The sequence below is a fragment of the Triticum aestivum genome, chromosome 2D (genome assembly GCF_018294505.1).
Source record: "Triticum aestivum cultivar Chinese Spring chromosome 2D, IWGSC CS RefSeq v2.1, whole genome shotgun sequence".
Classification (NCBI taxonomy): Eukaryota; Viridiplantae; Streptophyta; class Magnoliopsida; order Poales; family Poaceae; genus Triticum; species Triticum aestivum.
This window is the reverse complement of record NC_057799.1, coordinates 357924053-357944543: the sequence shown is the minus strand read 5'-3', so window position 1 is coordinate 357944543 and position 20491 is coordinate 357924053. Positions and strand designations below refer to the sequence as shown.

The 20491-nt window shown below is 45.7% G+C and overlaps 1 protein-coding gene and 1 non-coding gene across 2 annotated transcripts; both read left to right on the top strand.

Moving 5' to 3' along the window:
- The first annotated feature begins 3898 nt into the window (after positions 1-3898).
- Positions 3899-4503, top strand: LOC123049334 (uncharacterized). Its single transcript, XM_044472266.1, has one exon. The coding sequence runs from the start codon at positions 3914-3916 to the stop codon at positions 4253-4255; it is 342 nt and encodes a 113-aa protein (XP_044328201.1). The 5' UTR covers positions 3899-3913; the 3' UTR covers positions 4256-4503.
- Positions 4504-4600: 97 nt separating this feature from the next.
- Positions 4601-4674, top strand: TRNAV-CAC (transfer RNA valine (anticodon CAC)). Its single transcript has one exon. It is a non-coding gene; the product is annotated as a tRNA-Val (tRNA).
- The last annotated feature ends 15817 nt before the right edge of the window (positions 4675-20491 follow it).

The following is a 20491-nucleotide window of genomic DNA, read 5'->3' as shown; positions in this document are numbered from 1 at the left end:
GAATTTCTGCCACGTTCCCCTACAGTAATATGTGTAATAGCCGTGATAGCCTAGCGTAAGTTGCTTGCTTATTTATTTCCTTATTGTCTTGTTTATTTGTTTTCTTGTAGTCAGTGCAGTTCTTTTTCCACGGTTTGCTAGTGGCCGCAATAACCTATTTTTTAAAACTAGGCCACATTAATAATGGGCTACATATTTACTGTAGTTAACATGGGCCTCCTACGGGACGTAGAAACAATGGGCCTTCTAAGGGCCGTAGAAACAATGGGCCTTCTATGGGGCATAGACACAATGGGCCTTCTACGGGACGTATCATCAATGGGCCTTCTACGGGCCGTATGATCGGTTGGCCAAACATGGGCCAATAACAGACCACATTATGGCCGTAAAATGGCTAGAGTTGAAATCGTCCGTTCATGGGCCGACCATAACGGGTCGTCGTTAATCGGCCGTATTTGATGACGCTATGAAAACGGCCCAACGTATTAACGGGCCACAAACGGGCCAACTGTAACCACGGGCTGTATTTGGCCCACAAGCAGAAAATGACAGTAACGGGCCGAAAGTAAACGAATGCTGGAAATGAGCCCAAGAATAAATGGGCCCTGAGAAGGCCAAAAGATAACATGGGCTGGAAATGGCCCAACGGAATAATGGTCCGTTAATGGGTATAAAGTGATACACTGTTCATTACGGGCCAGTTTTACCACGGGCCGTTAATGGGCCGAGGGTTACTAAGGGCCTCATATGGGCCAAAAGACGTCATGGGCCATACATGGGTCGGAAGTTAAAACGGGCTGAACGGGTCGTTAATAGGCTTACCGTGGGCCGGCCCGCCACCTTTTTACCAAGTCAAACGGGCCGGCCTTTTCACAGGAATGGGCCTCTGTTGGGCCGTGCCATGTGTCGACGTATCATAGGCGCTTTGGGTCCAATGAGTGGATGACATCTGTCCCAACGGTGAGCTGACACGTGTTTCCTCCAGCCAATGATGATTTTACACGTGGAAAATCCCCATTGGTCGGGGCTGTTAACGGGTTATCGGATCCAAAACCGGACCCGATAGCTTAACGCCATTCCGTTACGGTGGATGCCACGTGTCGGTCACCCTTGACGAAAGCACTTCTGTGACGCGCGATTTATCGTCATGGAAGTGGACACTTCCGTGATGATAATTTTGGTAATGTCATGGAACACTTCTACGACAGCACATGTATGACTATCTTGATTCTGTCATAAATTTGTCATGGATGTGCATGCATGACAGAAAACGTGACCTACTGTGACAAACACGTATTAGCACGGAAGTGTATTTTTTTGTAGTGCCTCTCCGGTCAATAACCAATAGCGGAACCTGGATGCTCATATTGATTCCCACATATTCTGTGAAGATCTTTATCGGTTGAACCGTGATGACAACATACGTTATTCCCTTTGTCATCGGTATGTTACTTGCCCGAGATTCGATCGTCAGTATCCACATACCTAGTTCTATCTCGTTACCGGCAAGTCTTTTTACTCATTCCGTAATGCATCATCCCGCAACTAACTCATTAGTCACATTGCTTGCAAGGCTTATTATGATGTGCATTACCGAGAGGGGCCAGAGATACCTCTCCGATACTCTGAGTGACAAATCCTAATCTCGATCTATGCCAACCCAACAAAGCACCTTCGGAGATACCTGTAGAACATCTTTATAATCACCCTTTTACGTTGTGACGATAGCACACAAGGTACTCCTCCGGTATTCGGGAGTTGCATAATCTCATAGTCAAAGGAACATGTATAAGTCATGAAGAAACCAATAGCAATAAAACTTAACTATCATTATGCTAAGCTAATGGATGGGTCTTGTCCATCACATCCTCCTCCTAATGATGTGATTCCGTTCATCAAATGACAACACATGTCTTTGGTTAGGAAACTTAACCATCTTTGATTAACGAGCTAGTCTAGTAGAGGCTTTACTAGGGACACTGTTTTGTCTATGTATCCACACATGTATCAAGTTTCCGGTTAATACAATTCTAGCATGAATAATAGATATTTATCATGATATAAGGAAATATAAATAACAAATTTATTATTGCCTCTAGGGCATATTTCCTTCAGGTCCATCCACTGCTTACCTTATCTGCAAAAGGAGACTGGAAGATGTGCTCGTGCACTCATTTTTTCTTCTTCTTTCCCGTCAGTTCTTCCTTCTTCTTTCGTCTTCGCATTTCCTCCATTGGTTCAGCAAATCCGCTATGGATCCGATGAGGTGGAGATCTATGGTGACGCTAGGAGGCGGCCATCGGTGCCGCACGCCCCACTGATGCGAGAGCTCTTGCGGAAGGGAAGTGTGGCCCAGTTGGCAGCTTGGTCAGTCTCAGGATGGCCTCCATGCCGTGCTGCAAGCTCCGGGACATGGAGGGTCATACTGGAACTGGCAAGGCACTGTGCTGCAACTGCCCTCGGGTGAAGCTGGAATTGGGAGGTGTGGGTGCTGCAAGCCTGGGCTGCTATGTTGGAACGACGGTGCGTCGTGCTACGATAGGCGGACGAGATTGCTGGAACCGGCTTCGATGGGAGCTGCAACCGGCTTCCACAGGAGCTACGGCGACATCGACGCCATGCTGGAGCCGGCATCGGCGAGAGCTGCATCCGGCTTTGGTTGGAGTTGCATCCGTCGAGGGTGATGCTACTATGGGCGACGAGGTCGCACGGCATGCTAGAACCGGCCTCGGCGGGAGCTGCAACCAGCCACGGCTGAAGCTGTGCCCTTAACGACGACCACAACGACGACCAATGGCTGCAACTGGCCAACACAATGCTAGAACCGGCCATGGCAGTTGCTGCAACGGCGACCCCGCCAAGCTGGAACCGATGCTCCGTTTTGCTGCAGAGGCGTACCACGCGACACCATTGCTACAACCGGCGACGGATTTTGCTGGAAACGGCAACATGATTTGCTGCATTGGCGAACACAGGGCGTTGTCGATGTGGGCGACGACGACAACAACAAGGACCGAGGCGAGGACGACAAGCCCAGATGTTGAAACCGGCATGCGAGAGTTGAAGGCCGGCGACCAATGGTGCAAAGTGCTACAACCGGGCATGGGTGTGCTGCAACCTCAGATGACGAAGGTGCAAATAGAAGTCGAGTGGTTTTTGACGGAGAGGACGGTGCTTGTGCCGGCGGCGGCACCGTTGCGAGGGCATCGACTGGCGATGCGCAGGTGGTGCTTCGAGGGCTATTGCTCCGCCCGTCCATAGCGGCACTCGGCGGTGTTCGCTAGGGCTATCTGCCAGTGCACATCGTCTGATTTTTGGGGATCCAGCCTTTGGACGGGCGGAGCGACAGCCCTCGAAAGGCTGGATCTGACGATTTGAAGGTCGTGTCGTATCTAACGGGTGACATGCGACCGGCTGAGCGTTTGGGCCGGCCTGTCGGCGTCTAAATTATGTGATGGAAATCTTCTTTTAAATACAAAATTTATGTTCAAACTTTCGCTCAAAATATAATAGAGCCTGCTAAATGCGACCAGAGGAAGTACTAGACTAGCGAGTGATTTCGATCGGCATTCACCTGTTACACCTGCTAGGTCGGCGTCGGTGCACCACCGCTCATTCTTTTGTTTCTCGGCGGCCCGGACCCACAGGAGCTCCTTCTGGTTCCTTCCATCCACGCCCACGGCAAGGCGACACAAAGGTTTCCTCGACTAGAACGGAACGTATCCTTTCCCCCTCCAGATGCACAAGAGAGTACGCCTCTACCTACTACCTATAGCCAATGTCGTGTGGGCCACAATACGTTCAGGACAACATTCGGCCCACATGTCACGGGCATATCAAGCAGCACGGGAATCTGAGCTGGCGGCCACCCACTCTCCCCACTCTGCGAGCAAAGCTGGAGAGGCACACATTAATGCGTGACCTCCCCCGTCTCCGCCGCACTGCACACACACACACATCCCGGAGAGTTCCCAGAAAAAAATCCAGAGGCTCGCTCAAGATTTGGTTTTTTTTGACAGAACAGATCAGAGAGAGGGGAGGGGAGATGGCGGACTGGGGCCCGGTGATCGTCGCGACAGTGCTGTTCGTGCTGCTGACGCCGGGGTTGCTGTGCACGCTGCCGGGGCGCGGGCGGGTGGCGGAGTTCGGGAGCATGCACACCAGCGGCCTCTCCATCCTCATCCACGCCGTCCTCTACTTCGCGCTCGTCACCATCTTCCTCATCGCCGTCGGCGTCCACGTCTACACCGGCTAGCCGGGCGCGCCCGCCGCCAGCACCGATCGGTTCGAGCTCCTCCGCTGGATTTGGTTTAAGATCTGTCTGTCTGCAGAGCTATCAGCTATGGTTGTGGGGTCTTGTAATCCGATTTGGTGGTATGGTTTTAAACTTGGTTTCGTTGTAACCGGTGTTAAAGATCGATGCTGCATACGGCGTGTTGCGGTATACTCGTATATGTACGCTGGATTGAAAATTCGAGTACGGTTTGATTGGTCGTTTGTTTTTGCCTTCGAGTCGTTCAGGTGTTTGGTTGAGGATTCGATTACGCTTCAAAGAGGAGTTTGAGAATATATAAAACGTTGCCTCAACTTTAAGCACCTCGTCTGGGTGGTGTAGTTGGTTATCACGTTAGTCTCACACACTAAAGGTCCCCAGTTCGAACCTGGGCTCAGACAACTTTTTTTCCAATATCAGTTTTTGGAAACACATTTAGGCCGCGTTTGATTTGCCTAGGATTTTCTGTAGATCCTCTGGAAATTTTCATGCGATGTCGTTTGATTTACAGGATTGTGTTCCACCGAAACCAATCGTAAATAAAATCCATAGTTCAGTTTCACAGAAAAAGGCAATGAGGACTTCATGGAAAAATCCTAGCGGGAAGAAAATGCGCACGCATGAGTTCCTATGTTTTTTTATACTAGAATCAAATAGCAGTTATGTGAGAATTCCTATGTTTTGCTATCGGTGGGATTTCACTTGACACGGCATCCTATCTGTAGTTCATTTTTCCTGTTTCTACACTTATACCAATCCTGTAAAACAAATGAGGCCTTAGGCTTCTTTTGGTTCATAGGATAGGATTATCGTAGGAATAGGAATTTTGTAGAAAATGAGATAACATGTATCTCAAATCAAATCCTATGAGTAGGAATAGGAAACGAGATGTCATTTGGTTGACACCAAAGAATTTTTCCATTGCGTCTAGGCTCATTTTTATTTTCCCATGAAATATGGAGAAATATGGAGGATAGGAACCAATCCTATGTAGAAATAGGAATCCATTCCTATGAACCAAAGGGCTCTAAAGAAAAAAATCCTATAAGAATCTTATCCTCTAAAATTCCTATGAAATTCCTCCAAAGGAGGCCTTAGTTTTTCTTCAAGAGAAAGCTTCTCATATTTTATTTCTCAGCCAATAAATTAAATGAGTCTCATAGGAGTAGCTTACAAAAGATCTCAATCTTTGAAGACAGCACGGACAAGGATTTGTGGCTTTCGGGTGCCACCCCTATATAAAAAATAACACTAAAAACCATATTAGAAAAATTTATTTTCATATTAGAAAATTTTATTTTATTTTTGAAATTTTAGGATATGAAAGTTGGGTGCGTGTTGTACACATGTGTTCAGTTTCGAATGGGGTCGTGGTAATGGCAGTAAAAAAGACAAAACGTCGCTTCTCTACCGAAGCCAACTTGACCTTGTCGATTACAGTCAGAAAGTCTTCATGCACGTGCCCATAAGGACCGGCGCCCTAGAGGTGCAATTGTCCAAATCTCGTCAAATAATGAGAAACCCTTACCTCATCGCCTCAACGAGACGACATAGAATCGTTGGAGCTTTGTCGACTTATATCCGGATGGACAAACTCGAAGAGGATCAGAGCCCGAAAGGCAGAGGTGGACCCAGGATTTGAGCATACATGAGGCCGGACCAGGTCCAATGACGAAGATAGGATTTGGATATGGAGGCCAAGCCAAGTTGGATTTTTTCATAATAATATGTCAATTAGACATTATATAAGTATGATTGTATTTGCATTAATTTAAATTCAACTATATGATTGCCATTAACATAAAAAAATAACAATAAATTTAACAGAACATAACTTAGCTGTTAATTTGCCTTCAATGTAGATTAAGAAACAACGCCAAAGCAAAGTGGTTCGCCGTTAATCTTTACGGTGTTTGGCGGGAGTTTTCTTTACATAATAGTTGAACGCAAGTTTTAGAATACATATCGCATATCACACAACCAAAAGAGCTAAAATCTGATCTAAAATTTTACAAGATACGAACTGAAAGAGGTGATAGTGTAATTGATAGTGCTATGGAAAACCTTGGTATTTCATTGGCCACATGAAGGATTGAGAAATGCAGCAAGGACTTTCGACATCAGAAAAATTGCATCACAGATAGGAACTAGTGCAAGATAATTTGCATCACGATCATGATAATCTCTAGGACATGTACATGACACAATAGGAACTTTTCATAGAATCGTAATGTCACAAATCTAACGTATCAATTAAACACGGATACAAAATGAGAATTCGAGAAAGATTAGTGAATAATGTGATGTGTCGAACCTTGGCTCGTTGCCTGGTTCGTTGGTTGGAGCCAGAAGAATTGACGAGTGCAGCAGGTTGCGTCGCGCCATCGGCCGTCGCTGAATGCCTGAACCAGATCGAGAGCAGCAGGGCTGGGCAGGGATCGGAGAGGAGAGGCGAGCGGGTGGCAAGGGCATGGAAACTGGAACAGCCGCGTCGTGACGACTAAATTTCTACAACCTAAATGCTACTCCCTCCGTCCCATAATATAAAAGCGTTTTTGACACTACATTAGTTAAAAAACGCTCTTATATTATGGGACAGAGGGAGTAAAAAGCAATTGGATGCTGGTTGTCACGTTCGAGCACACACCTTTTATCATCGTCCGACTCGTCGGCCCGCGCGTGATCGAGCCCAGGTTTTCCCTGGTCGGGACGGACGGTTCGACCTCCCGCGACACCTATTCAACTGAGAGGGCCCACTACTACCCGCACGTCCTGTTCGTTGGCGTTGTATTCGAAACTGCTCAGAACCACCGCTACCCCACCGCCCCAATCCCCTGAATCCCCCCAATCCTCTCCCTCCCTCCTCGTCGCCATTTCTCTCCCCCTATTCTTCGTGAGTTCAACCGCGGCCCCCAAGCCCCCGACGGCTGCCGGAGAGCGGAGGGCGTGCGCGGCTGCGGTGTTTGAGCGGCAGAGCTGCGCGAGTGTGCATAGGTGCGCGCGGCCCCCGCAGAATAAGGCAGAACGGGTTCAATCTCGCCGCGCCCAGGGCAAAGGGGTGCGCGGTGAAGGTCGTCGACGGCGCTGCGTGTCCGGTGGCCTAGTATTCTGGAATCCTGAGGTATGCACCCATCGCCACCGTTTTCTCTGCTTTTCTGCGTGTCCTCAATGTAATCACGCTCCCATAGATCGTAGTGGTTTTGCACAGAGGAATTGGTATAAATGCGAGCATGGAGGTGGATGTAATCACGCTCCCATAGATCGTAGTGGTTTTGCTTCACGTTTCATGGCAGGGACGAATCGTGGGAGCCTCGTGGTGGTGAATCATGGGGTCATGCCGTGAGGGATTGGGGGTGTGCTGTCAGATCTCGTCCCAGATCTGTTTGGTCTGAGATGGGCATTTGCTTTAGCAGATGTTGAGGAGTTGCTTCGATTTTGTGTAGGAGTTGCCTAATTGAGGCTATATGAGTTGGCGAAATTAGAGCTGTTTGAACTACTAGTCGTGGGGGCGTTCACCGAGTTGATTTGACATTGTATACAAGTTGCCTGTTCAACGTTGATTAAGTTGCCGAAACTTTTTTAGAGTTGTCTGAATTACCTGTACTGGGGCTGTTCACCGAGTTGCTTCGACATTGTGCATGGGTTGCTTGATTGAGGCTGGATGAGTTGCCGAAACTTTAAAGCTGTATGATCTACTAGTACTAGGGCGTTCATTGAGTTGCTCAGATTTCTTTTATGAAAGGAGTTTGTTTAGTTCAGTTTTCATTGAATAGCGTCGATAGCGGTCGCCATTTGCAAGACATATGCTAAAGTATCAGACTACAACATACCACTTCACGGAATACTTGCTTTTTGTTTAGCCTTGTGTTTGGCACCACACATGGTGCTTCCTGAACCGTGTCTTCCCGTTATACTCATGATAACAATTCATAGCGGTGTTTGACAAGTGTCTTTGTTTGTTGTTTTCTGCATGTATCTCTTATGGACATCTATTATTGTGTTGTATATTTCCATCACAATTTTCTCGAACTGCAAAATTGCCAATTGGACCTACAAAAGTATGAACATCATGTATAAGAGGATTAAAAGCTTTAAGATGCCCAAACTTTCTTAATATATAAGATGCCAGATCAATGTTAGTGTAGTTTGCTGAAACTTACAGATTGTTGGGGCAGCGTTCGAAACAGAATTTGTTGGACTTGTTTTTCTAGATTTTTGTCAGGCCCATTTTTTTCTAGTAACTTGCCAGAAATCAGCATAGAAGTTGTGCGTTAGTCTGAACCAAAGTTGCCTAATCAGTAGTTGTGTAAGTTTGTTTCGTTGCCTAAATCAAGTTTTGTGTTGCTTTAATGGTTCATCAGCGAGCTCTAGGAAATGTCTTTTTTCATGTTTGTAAGCAACCTACAGTGTTACAAGTAGTGAAGTCCCTTTTTTATTAGCAACCTGAAAATACTGTATTATGTGTTTGCAGTGTCCAAAATGTCCGAGGCAAGGAAGGAAAGTGATGGTCAGGGTTTACAAGCAAACCAAGAGGGTGTACGAGGAGCAGAGGTAAGAGCTTTGAGCATGGCACGGTGGAGCGTCTGTGATGTTTGCCATGTTTGAGTTTCGTGACTTTTTCCAATGCGAAACAGATGAACACATTTCCTCCAATGCAGGCACACTCATTACAACAACAGAACCCAACTATGATTGGCTACAAGCGTATGTGCACTAAAGGAATAATTTGTCGTGGGAATCGCCCGTCAGACATAGATAGCAATGCCAGTGCACAAGATGATGATTCAGAAGGCAAGGAGGTCACAGAGGAGGATGAATCAAAGCCAAAACGCCGAAAAACATGCGGAAATGAGGTATTCATGCATCATGAATCGTAGTTTTCAGATTCCATTTTTTTCAAGGCTGTATGGATTTTGTGCGTTCTTTTTAGAAGTTGCGAGATGAATGTGTTATTTTTTAGCAATTCTAGGTATGGTTTTTGGCTGTTAAATCGTGCGTAAGCAAGGCCACTAGCAGGTTTGAGCATGTTGAAGTTATAAGAACAAATGATGGTATTCTGTATAGGATAAACATCGCATCATCATGGAAACAATATTGATACTTGCTAATTTCTGTCACACAAAGTTTAATTTAGCCCATTTTTTCGTGCTTGTAGGGTCGCAGGAACATGGCATCACCAGCAAGGTTGTTCAAAGTAAACAAAGATTTAGTGCAATTTCAGAAGGACGAGGTAATTCGAATAGAGTTTAGAGGTCTGCTGCAGATTGCAACATGTAGCATGCCAGGAGACTTAAGTCAGTGGGTTATGAAGCATTACGACCCTGAAATTTCCCAACTTGTCATCCCAGAAAGGGGCAAGATTCCAGTAGATGCAGCAAGTGTTCACATGATATGGGGTCTGCCAAACAGGGGGAGGAAGGTTTGCTACGAGAATAGAGTAGATTACACATCCAAAATGTACAAAATCTTCAAGATCAATACGAAAGGCTCACCAACACTAACATCTTGGTGCAAAATGATTAAGGATATGGCTGGGGCAGCAGATAACAATTTCCTGCGTGCTTGGTTGGCGGTCGCCTTCTCCTGTTTCCTTGCTCCTACCACAAGTTTGAACATATCCCCACGGTGTTTTCCTGCTGTGATGCATGTGGATGCGATAACGGAGACCAATGTATGCCAGTTTGTAGTTGATCAATTAAAATTGGCATTCGCGGGAGCAGGTGATAAAAACGCAGTCTGTTGTTGCGTCATGCATTTAGTTGTAAGTCTAGCTTGCTCTTTGTCCTTTTTTTCATAGTTTTTCATCTCCCTGATCTTGTTGTTCATCTACTCATTTTTCCCTTTTGTTTTTGATTTGCCTCATGTAGCTGCTATACCTGGACTCGTTGGATGTGAACGAACCGATCGCAAGCACGGTTCCAAGAGCGTCGGTTTGGGATTCTGATTTTATTTCCAAGGTCATTAAGAAGGACAAAAAGGGCCGGGGGGAGTTTGGCAAGTTGCGGGTAAGTTTCCTCTTATGTTTGTGAAGCACACGATCATTCAGTCACTTTAGTTTTCTTTTCAGTTTTGTTAATCCCTATTTGTAAGGAGGTCATATAGAAGTCAGGCAACTTGCCAAGCAACTATCAGGCAACACACTATCCTTAACTAGGCAACCGCATTTTTGTTCCTAAGCAACTCACCAGATGTGTGTTATCCCTAGGCAAAACATGTGTTGTTATTTTGTTAAACCAATCATAGGCAATACAGACTTATACTTTCAGGCAACCACACATTTAATGCTTGGCAACTCACAAATAGCTTGAGTAGAGAAAGTTGCTTACCCGCCAGGTTTTTCCCCTTTTTTGTCTTTTTCTTCTTTTTGCATTTTTCTCACACTTCAAACTACAGCTCAAGACCGAGTTCGCTCGCTTTGCCGATGAAAGCTTATTTGGCAGTCTTGATCATGTCACAAAGTTCGTGGCAGCAAGGCTCCCCAACTCATACGACTCAAATGTGAGTTGCCTTATACATTCCTCTTTTGCTTGCTTTTTTGTACCTGTTCTAATATACGTGACGCCAATGTCCTCTCTCTGTCTTTTGGTGTGCGCAGAAACAAAAGAAGCTTGTTGGGATGGTGCATGAAATATGTTCTGAAATATCACGCTCAATGGGCAAGCTCGTACAGGGAATTGGGAAACTTCACGACGATGGCGGCACAACTAGCATGCCAGCAGCTGACAATGTTGCTCGTCCAAGTAGTGAACATTCAAGGGAAAGGCGCGACGCCAGTGTGAATGACCCCCGCACACTTCCCAGTGATGAAGAATCTTACCAGTCGGGGAGTGACACATACGATGGCCATGAAGACGAGAGTGAAGGATCAGACGGTGGTGAAGGTGACTCCGACAGCGGTGATGATGATGGTGATGGGAACATGCATGGAGAGACCAATAGTGGCGGCGATGATGCCCAGGACCAGGAGGATGAGCAAGAAGAAACACGGAGGAAGTAGAGGTAGAGGTTGGAGACCTTGAGACGGAAGATGAAGATGGGGACGAAGAAGAAGATGAGGAGGCTGACGTGAACAAACATGAGGAGGACAAGGAGGGCGGCGATGACAATGATGGTGGTGGCGGGAATGGGGAGTCTGCTGACAAGACCACTGGCAGAGGTCATAGTGGTGGCACTAATGAAGATCGGGCCAAGGATGGGAGTCATGAGCCAGCTGAAAACGACTCTGAAAGCGAAGAGGGTGCATCTATGCAGTATTGGATTAAGAAGAAACAAAACACAAGAGATTGAAAGCCCAGAACCATTTTCGTTGTTGTATCTTGTCAAGCTAGATGTCAGAAAGGAGGGTACCCCTCCTGACATCCCGATGCTGGAAGTTGCCTATGTGTCAGTGTTGGAAATATGCCCTAGAGGCAATAATAAAATGGTTATTATTATATTTCCTTATTCATGATAATTGTCTATTGTTCATGCTATAATTGTGTTATCCGGAAATCGTAATACATGTGTGAATACATAGACCACAACATGTCCCTAGTGAGCCTCTAGTTGACTAGCTCGTTGATCAACAGATAGTCATGGTTTCCTGACTATGGACATTGGATGTCATTGATAACGGGATCACATCATTAGGAGAATGATGTGATGGACAAGACCCAATCCTAAGCATAACACAAGATCGTGTAGTTCGTTTGCTAGAGCTTTTCCAAATGTCAAGTATCATTTCCTTAGACCATGAGATTGTGCAACTCCCGGATACCATAGGAGTGCTTTGGGTGTGCCAAACGTCACAACGTAACTGGGTGGCTATAAAGGTGCACTACGGGTATCTCCGAAAGTGTCTGTTGGGTTGGCACGAATCGAGACTGGGATTTCTCTGGGCCCACTCGGTAATGCATCATCATAATGAGCTCAATGTGACCAAGTTTTTGGTCACGGGATCATGCATTACGGTACGAGTAAAGCGACTTGCCGGTAACGAGATTGAACAAGGTATTGGGATACCGACGATCGAATCTCGGGCAAGTAACGTACCGATTGACAAAGGGAATTGTATATGGGATTGATTGAATCCTCGACATCGTGGTTCATCCGATGAGATCATCGTGGAACATGTGGGAGCCAACATGGGTATCCATGTTGGGGAACGTAGCAGAAATTCAAAATTTTCCTACGTGTCACCAAGATCAATCTAGGAGATGCTAGCAACGAGAGGGGAGGAGTGCATCTACATACCCTTGTAGATCGCGAGCGGAAGCGTTCAAGAGAACGGGGTTGATGGAGTCGTATTCGTCGTGATCCAAATCACCGATGATCCTAGCGCTGAACGGACGGCACCTCCGCGTTCAACACACATACGGAGCGGGGACGTCTCCTCCTTCTTGATCCAGCAAGGGGGAGGAGAAGTTGATGGAGATCCAGCAGCACGACGGCGTGGTGGTGGAAGTAGCGGGATCCCGGCAGGGCTTCGCCAAGCGGAAGCAGGGAGGAAGAGGTGCCACGGGAGGGAGGGAGGCGCCAGGGCTTGGGGTCCTGCTCCCATGCGCCTCCCCACTATATATAGGGGTGGAGGGGGCTGGTTTCTTGCCCTCCAAGTCCATTGGGGCGTTGGCAAAGGTGGGGGAAAGAAATCCCATCATTTCCCTTCCCCACCGATTGTTATCCCCCTTTTTTAGGGATCTTGATCTTATCCCTTCGGGATATGATCTTATTCCTTCTAAGGTGGGATCTTGGTGCGCCTTGACCAGGGGTGTGGGGCCTTGCCCCCACTACCCACGTTCATGTGGGTCCCCCATGCAGGTGGGCCCCACTTCGGAACCTTCTAGAACCTTCCCGGTACAATACCGAAAAATCCCGAACATTTTCCGGTGGCCAAAATAGGACTTCCCATATATAAATCTTTACCTCCGGACCATTCCGGAACTCCTCGTGACGTCCGGGATCTCATCGGGGACTCCGAACAACTTTCGGTTAACCGCATACTAATATCTCTACAACTCTAGCATCACCGAACCTTAAGTGTGTAGACCCTACGGGTTCGGGAGACATGCAGAGATGACCGAGACGACTCTCCGGTCAATAACCAACAGCGGGATCTGGATACCCATGTTGGCTCCCACATGTTCCACGATGATCTCATCGGATGAACCACGATGTCGAGGATTCAATCAATCCCGTATACAATTCCCTTTGTCAATCGGTAAGTTACTTGCCCGAGATTCGATCATCGGTATCCCAATACCTTGTTCAATCTCGTTACCGGCAAGTCACTTTACTCGTACCGTAATGCATGATCCCGTGACCAAACACTTGGTCACATTGAGCTTATTATGATGATGCATTTACTAAGTGGGCCCAGAGATACCTCTCCGTCATACGGAGTGACAAATCCCAGTCTCGATTCATGCCAACCCAACAGACACTTTCGGAGATACCTGTAGTGCACCTTTATAGCCACCCAGTTACGTTGTGACGTTTGGTACACCCAAAGCATTCCTACGGTATCCGGGAGTTGCACAATCTCATGGTCTAAGGAAATGATACTTGACATTAGAAAAGCTCTAGCAAACGAACTACACGATCTTGTGCTATGCTTAGGATTGGGTCTTGTCCATCACATCATTCTCCTAATGATGTGATCCCGTTATCAATGACATCCAATGTCCATGGTCAGGAAACCATAACCATCTATTGATCAACGAGCTAGTCAACTAGAGGCTTACTAGGGACATGTTGTGGTCTATGTATTCACACATGTATTACGGTTTCCAGTTAATACAATTATAGCATGAACAACAGACAATTATCATGAACAAGGAAATACAATAATAACCATTTTATTATTGCCTCTAGGGCATATTTCCAATAGTCTCCCACTTGCACTAGAGTCAATAATCTAGTTCACATCACCATGTGATTAACACTCAAAGTTCACTAGAGTCAATAATCTAGTCCACATCACCATGTGATTAACACTCAATGAGTTCTAGGGTTTGATCATGTTATGCTTACGAGAGAGGTTTTAGTCAACGGGTCTGCAACATTCAGATCCGTGTGTGCTTTACAAATCTCTATGTCATCTTGTAGATGTAGCTACCACGCGCTACTTGGAGGTATTCCAAATAACTGCTCTACTATACAAATCCGGTTTACTACTCAGAGTCATCCGGATTAGTGTCAAAATTTGCATCGACGTAACCCTTTACAACGAACTGTTTTACCACCTCCATAATCGGGAAAATTCCTTAGTCCACTAGATACTAAGGATAAGTTCGACCGCTATCATGTGATCGATTCCCGGATCACTATTGTACCCCTTGACTAACTCATGGCAAGGCACACTTCAGGTGCGGTACACAGCATAGCATACTGTAGAGCCTACGTCTAAAGCATAGGGGACGACCTTCGTCCTTTCTCTCTCTTCTGCCGTGGTCAGGTCTTGAGTCTTACTCAATACTCACACCTTGTAACACAGCCAAGAACTCCTTCTTTGCTGATCTATTTTGAACTCCTTCAAAATCTTGTCATGGTATGTATTCATTTGAAAGTACTATTAAGCGTTTTTGATCTATCCTTATAGATCTTGATGCTCAATGTTCAAGTAGCTTAATCCAGGTTTTCCATTAAAAACACTTTTCAAATAACCCTGGATGCTTTCCAGAAATTCTACATCATTTCTGATCAACAATATGTTAACAACATATACTCATCAAAAATTCTATAGTGCTCCCACTCACTTCTTTGGAAATACAAGTTTCTCATGAACCTTGTATAAACCCAAAATCTTTGATCATCTCATCAAAGCGTTCATTCCAACTCCGAGATGCTTACTCCAATCCTTAGAAGGATTGCTGGAGCTTTGCATACTTGTTAGCATCTTTCAGGATTGACAAAACCTTCTGGTTGTATCACATACAACCTTTCCTCAAGAAAATCGTCGAGGAAACAATGTTTTGACATCCTATCTGCAAGATTTCATAAATAATGCAGTAACTGCTAATATAATTCTAACAGACTCTTAGCATCGCTACGAGTGAGAAAGTCTCATCGCAGTCAACTCCTTGAACTTGCCGGAAAACATCTTAACGACAAGTCGAGCTTTCTTAATGGTGACACTTACCATCATTGTCTGTCTTCCCTTTAAAATCCATCTGTACCCAACAGCCTTACGACCATCAAGTAGTTCTTTCAAAGTCTATACTTTGTTTTCATACATGGATCCTCTCGGATTTTATGGCCTCAAGCCATTCGTCGGAATCCGGGCCCACCATCGCTTCTCCATAGCTCGTAGGTTCATTGTTGTCTAGCAACATGACTTCCAAGACAGGATTACGTACCACTCTGAAGTAGTACGCATCCTTGTCGTCCTATGAGGTTTGGTAGTGACTTGATCTGAAGTTTCATGATCACTATCATAAGCTTCCACTTCAATTGGTGTAGGTGCCACAGGAACAACTTCCTGTGCCCTGCTACACATTAGTTGAAGTGATGGTTCAATGACCTCATCAAGTCTCCACCATCCTCCCACTCAATTCTTTCGAGAGAAACTTTTCCTCGAGAAAGGACCCGTTTCTAGAAACAATCACTTTTGCTTCCAGATCTGAAATAGGAGGTATACCCAACTGTTTTGGGTATTCTATGAAGATGCATTTATCCGCTTTGGGTTCGAGCTTATCAGCCTGAAACTTTTTCACATAAGCGTCGCAGCCCCAAACTTTTAAGAGACGACAGCTTAGGTTTCTCTAAACCATAGTTCATACGGTGTCGTCTCAACGGAATTGCGTGGTGCCCTATTTAAAGTGAATGTGGTTGTCTCTAATGCCTAACCCATAAACGATAGTTGTAATTCGATAAGAGACATCATGGTATGCACCATATCCAATAGGGTGCAGTTATGATGTTCGGACACACCATCACAATATGGTGTTCCAGGCGGTATTAGTCGTGAAACAATTTCCACAATTTCTTAATTGTGTGCCAAACTCGTAACTCAGATATTCATCTCTATGATCATATCACAGACATTTTATCCTCTTGTCACGACGATCTTCAACTTCACTCTGAAATTACTTGAACCTTTCAATAATTCAGACTTGTTTCATCAAGTAAATATTCTCAGCATCTACTCAAATCATCTGTGAAGTAAGAACATAACGATATCCACTGCGTGCCTCAGCACTCATTGGACTGCACACATCAAATGTATTACTTCCAACAAGTTGCTCTCTTGTTCCATCTTACTGAAAACGAGGCCTTTCAGTCATCTTGCCCATGTGGTATGATTTGCATGTCTCAAGTGATTCAAAATCAAGTGAGTCCAAATGATCCATCTGTATGGACTTTCTTCATGCAACTAATAGACATGGTTCGCATGTCTCAATCTTTTCAAAAACGAGTGAGTCCAAAGATCCATCAACATGGAGCTTCTTCATGCGTTTTATACCAATATGACTCAAGTGGCAGTGCCACAAGTATGTGGTACTATCATTACTATCTTATATCTTTTGGCATGAACATGTGTATCACTACGATCGAGATTCAATAAACCATTCATTTTAGGTGCAAGACCATTGAAGGTATTATTCAAATAGACAGAGTAACCATTATTCTCCTTTAATGAATAACCGTATTGCGATAAACATAATCCAATCATGTCTATGCTCAACGCAAACACCAAATAACAATTATTCAGGTTTAACCCCAATCTCGATGGTAGAGGGAGCATGCGATGCTTGATCACATCAACCTTGGAAACACTTCCAACACATATCGTCATCTCACCTTTAGCTAGTCTCCGTTTATTCCGCAGCTTTTATTTCGAGTTACTAACACTTAGCAACCGAACCGGTATCTAATACCCTGGTGCTACTAGGAGTACTAGTAAAGTACACATTAATATAATGTATATCCAATATACTTCTGTCGACCTTGCCAGCCTTCTCATCTACGAAGTATCTAGGGTAGTTCTGCTTCAGTGACCGTTCCCCTCATTTCAGAAGCACTTAGTCTCGGGTTTGGGTTCAACCTTGGGTTTCTTCACTAGAGCAGCAACTGATTTGCCGTTTCATGAAGTATCCCTTCTTGCCCTTGCCCTTCTAGAAACTAGTGGTTTTACTAACCATCAACAATTGATGCTCCTACTTGATTTCTACTTTCGCGGTGTCAAACATCGCGAGTTGCTCAAGGATCATCATGTCTATCCCTGATATGTTATAGTTCATCACGAAGCTCTATAGCTTGGTGGCAGTGACTATGGAGAACCATCACTATCTCATCTGGAAGATTAACTCCCACTCGATTCAAGTGATTGTAGTACTCAGACAATCTGAGCACATGCTCAACGATTGAGCTTTTCTCCCTTAGTTTGCAGGCTTAAGAAACTTGTCAGAGGTCTCATACCTCTTGACGTGGGCACTAGTCTGAAATCCCAATTTCAGTCTTTGGAACATCTCATATGTTCTGCGACGTTTCAAAACCGTCTTTGGTGCCACAATTTTAAACCGTTCAACATTACGCACTGAACTATCACGTAGTCATCAAAACGTGTATGTCAGATGTTCGCAACATCCACAAACGACGCTCGAGGTTCAGCACACCGAGCGGTGCATTAAGGACATAAGCCTTCTGTGCAGCAATGAGGACAATCCTCAGTTTACGGACCCAGTCCGCATAATTGCTACTATCAACTTTCAACTAAATTTTCTCTAGGAACATATCTTAGTAGAACTAAAGCGTAAGCTACGACATTATTTGCAAAGACCTTTTGACTATGTTCATGATAATTAAGTTCATCTGATTATTTAATGAACTCCCACTTAGATAGACATCCCTCTAGTCATCTAAGTGATACATGATCCGAATCGACTAGGCCGTGTCCGATCATCACGTGAGACGGACTAGTCATCATCGGTGAACATCTCCATGTTGATCGTATCTACTATACGACTCATGTTCGACCTTTCGGTCTCTTGTGTTCTGAGGCCATGTCTGTACATGCTAGGCTCGTCAAGTCAACCTAAGTGTTTTGCTTGTGTTCCGAGGCCATGTCTGTACATGCTAGGCTCGTCAACACCCGTTGTATGCGAACGTTAGAATCTATCACACCCGATCATCACGTGGTGCTTCGAAACAACGAACCTTCGCAACGGTGCACAGTTAGGGGGAACACATCTCTTGAAATTTTAGTGAGGGATCATCTTATTTATGCTACCGTCGTTCTAAGCAAATAAGATGTAAACATCACAAACATCACATGCAAATCATAAAGTGACATGATATGGCCAATATCATCTTGCGCCTTTGATCTCCATCTTCGAGGCGCGGCATGATCACCTTCGTCACTGGCATGACACCATGATCTCCATCATCATGATCTCCATCATCGTGTCTTCATGAAGTTGTCTCGCCAACTATTACTTATACTACTATGGCTAACGGTTAGCAATAAAGTAAAGTAATTACATGGCGTTTTCATTGACACGCAGGTCATACAATAAATTAAGACAACTCCTATGGCTCCTGCCGGTTGTCATACTCATCGACATGCAAGTCGTGATTCCTATTACAAGAACATGATCAATCTCATACATCACATATATAATTCATCACATCCTTTTGGCCATATCACATCACATAGCATACCCTGCAAAAACAAGTTAGACGTCTTCTAATTGTTGTTGCATGTTTTACGTGGCTGCTATGGGTTTCTAGCAAGAACGTTTCTTACCTACGCAAAAGCCACAACGGTGATATGCCAATTGCTATTTACCCTTCATAAGGACCCTTTTCATCGAATCTGATCCAACTAAAGTGGGAGAGACAGACACCCGCTAGCCACCTTATGCATCAAGTGCATGTCAGTCGGTGGAACCTGTCTCACGTAAGAGTACGTGTAAGGTCGGTCCGGGCCGCTTCATCCCACAATGCCGCCGAATCAAGATAAGACTAGTAACGGCAAGCAAATTGAACAAATCATCGCCCACAACTACTTTGTGTTCTACTCGTGCATAGAATCTACGCATAGACCTGGCTCATGATGCCACTGTTGGGGAACGTAGCAGAAATTCAAAATTTTCCTACGTGTCACCAAGATCAATCTAGGAGATGCTAGCAACGAGAGGGAGGAGTGCATCTACATACCCTTGTAGATCGCGAGCGGAAGCGTTCAAGAGAACGGGGTTGATGGAGTCGTACTCGTCGTGATCCAAATCACCGATGATCCTAGCGCCGAACGGACGGCACCTCCGCGTTCAACACACGTACGGAGCGGGGACGTCTCCTCCTTCTTGATCCAGCAAGGGGGGAGGAGAAGTTGATGGAGATCCAGCAGCACGACGGCGTGGTGGTGGAAGTAGCGGGATCCCGGCAGGGCTTCGCCAAGCGCAAGCGGGGAGGAAGAGGTGTCACGGGAGGGAGGGAGGCGCCAGGGCTTGGGGTGCTGCTCCCATGCGCCTCCCCACTATATATAGGGGTGGAGGGGGCTGGTTTCTTGCCCTCCAAGTCCATTGGGGCGTTGGCAAAGGTGGGGGAAAGAAATCCCATCATTTCCCTTCCCCACCGATTGTTATCCCCCTTTTTAGGGATCTTGATCTTATCCCTTCGGGATATGATCTTATTCCTTCTAAGGTGGGATCTTGGTGCGCCTTGACCAGGGGTGTGGGGCCTTGCCCCCACTACCCACGTTCATGTGGGTCCCCCATGCAGGTGGGCCCCACTTCGGAACCTTCTAGAACCTTCCCGGTACAATACCGAAAAATCCCGAACATTTTCCGGTGGCCAAAATAGGACTTCCCATATATAAATCTTTACCTCCGGACCATTCCGGAACTCCTCGTGACGTCCGGGATCTCATCCGGGACTCCGAACAACTTTCGGTTAACCGCATACTAATATCTCTACAACTCTAGCGTCACCGAACCTTAAGTGTGTAGACCCTACGGGTTCGGGAGACATGCAGACATGACCGAGACGACTCTCCGGTCAATAACCAACAGCGGGATCTGGATACCCATGTTGGCTCCCACATGTTCCACGATGATCTCATCGGATGAACCACGATGTCGAGGATTCAATCAATCCCGTATACAATTCCCTTTGTCAATCGGTACGTTACTTGCCCGAGATTCGATCGTCGGTATCCCAATACCTTGTTCAATCTCGTTACCGGCAAGTCACTTTACTCGTACCGTAATGCATGATCCCGTGACCAAACACTTGGTCACA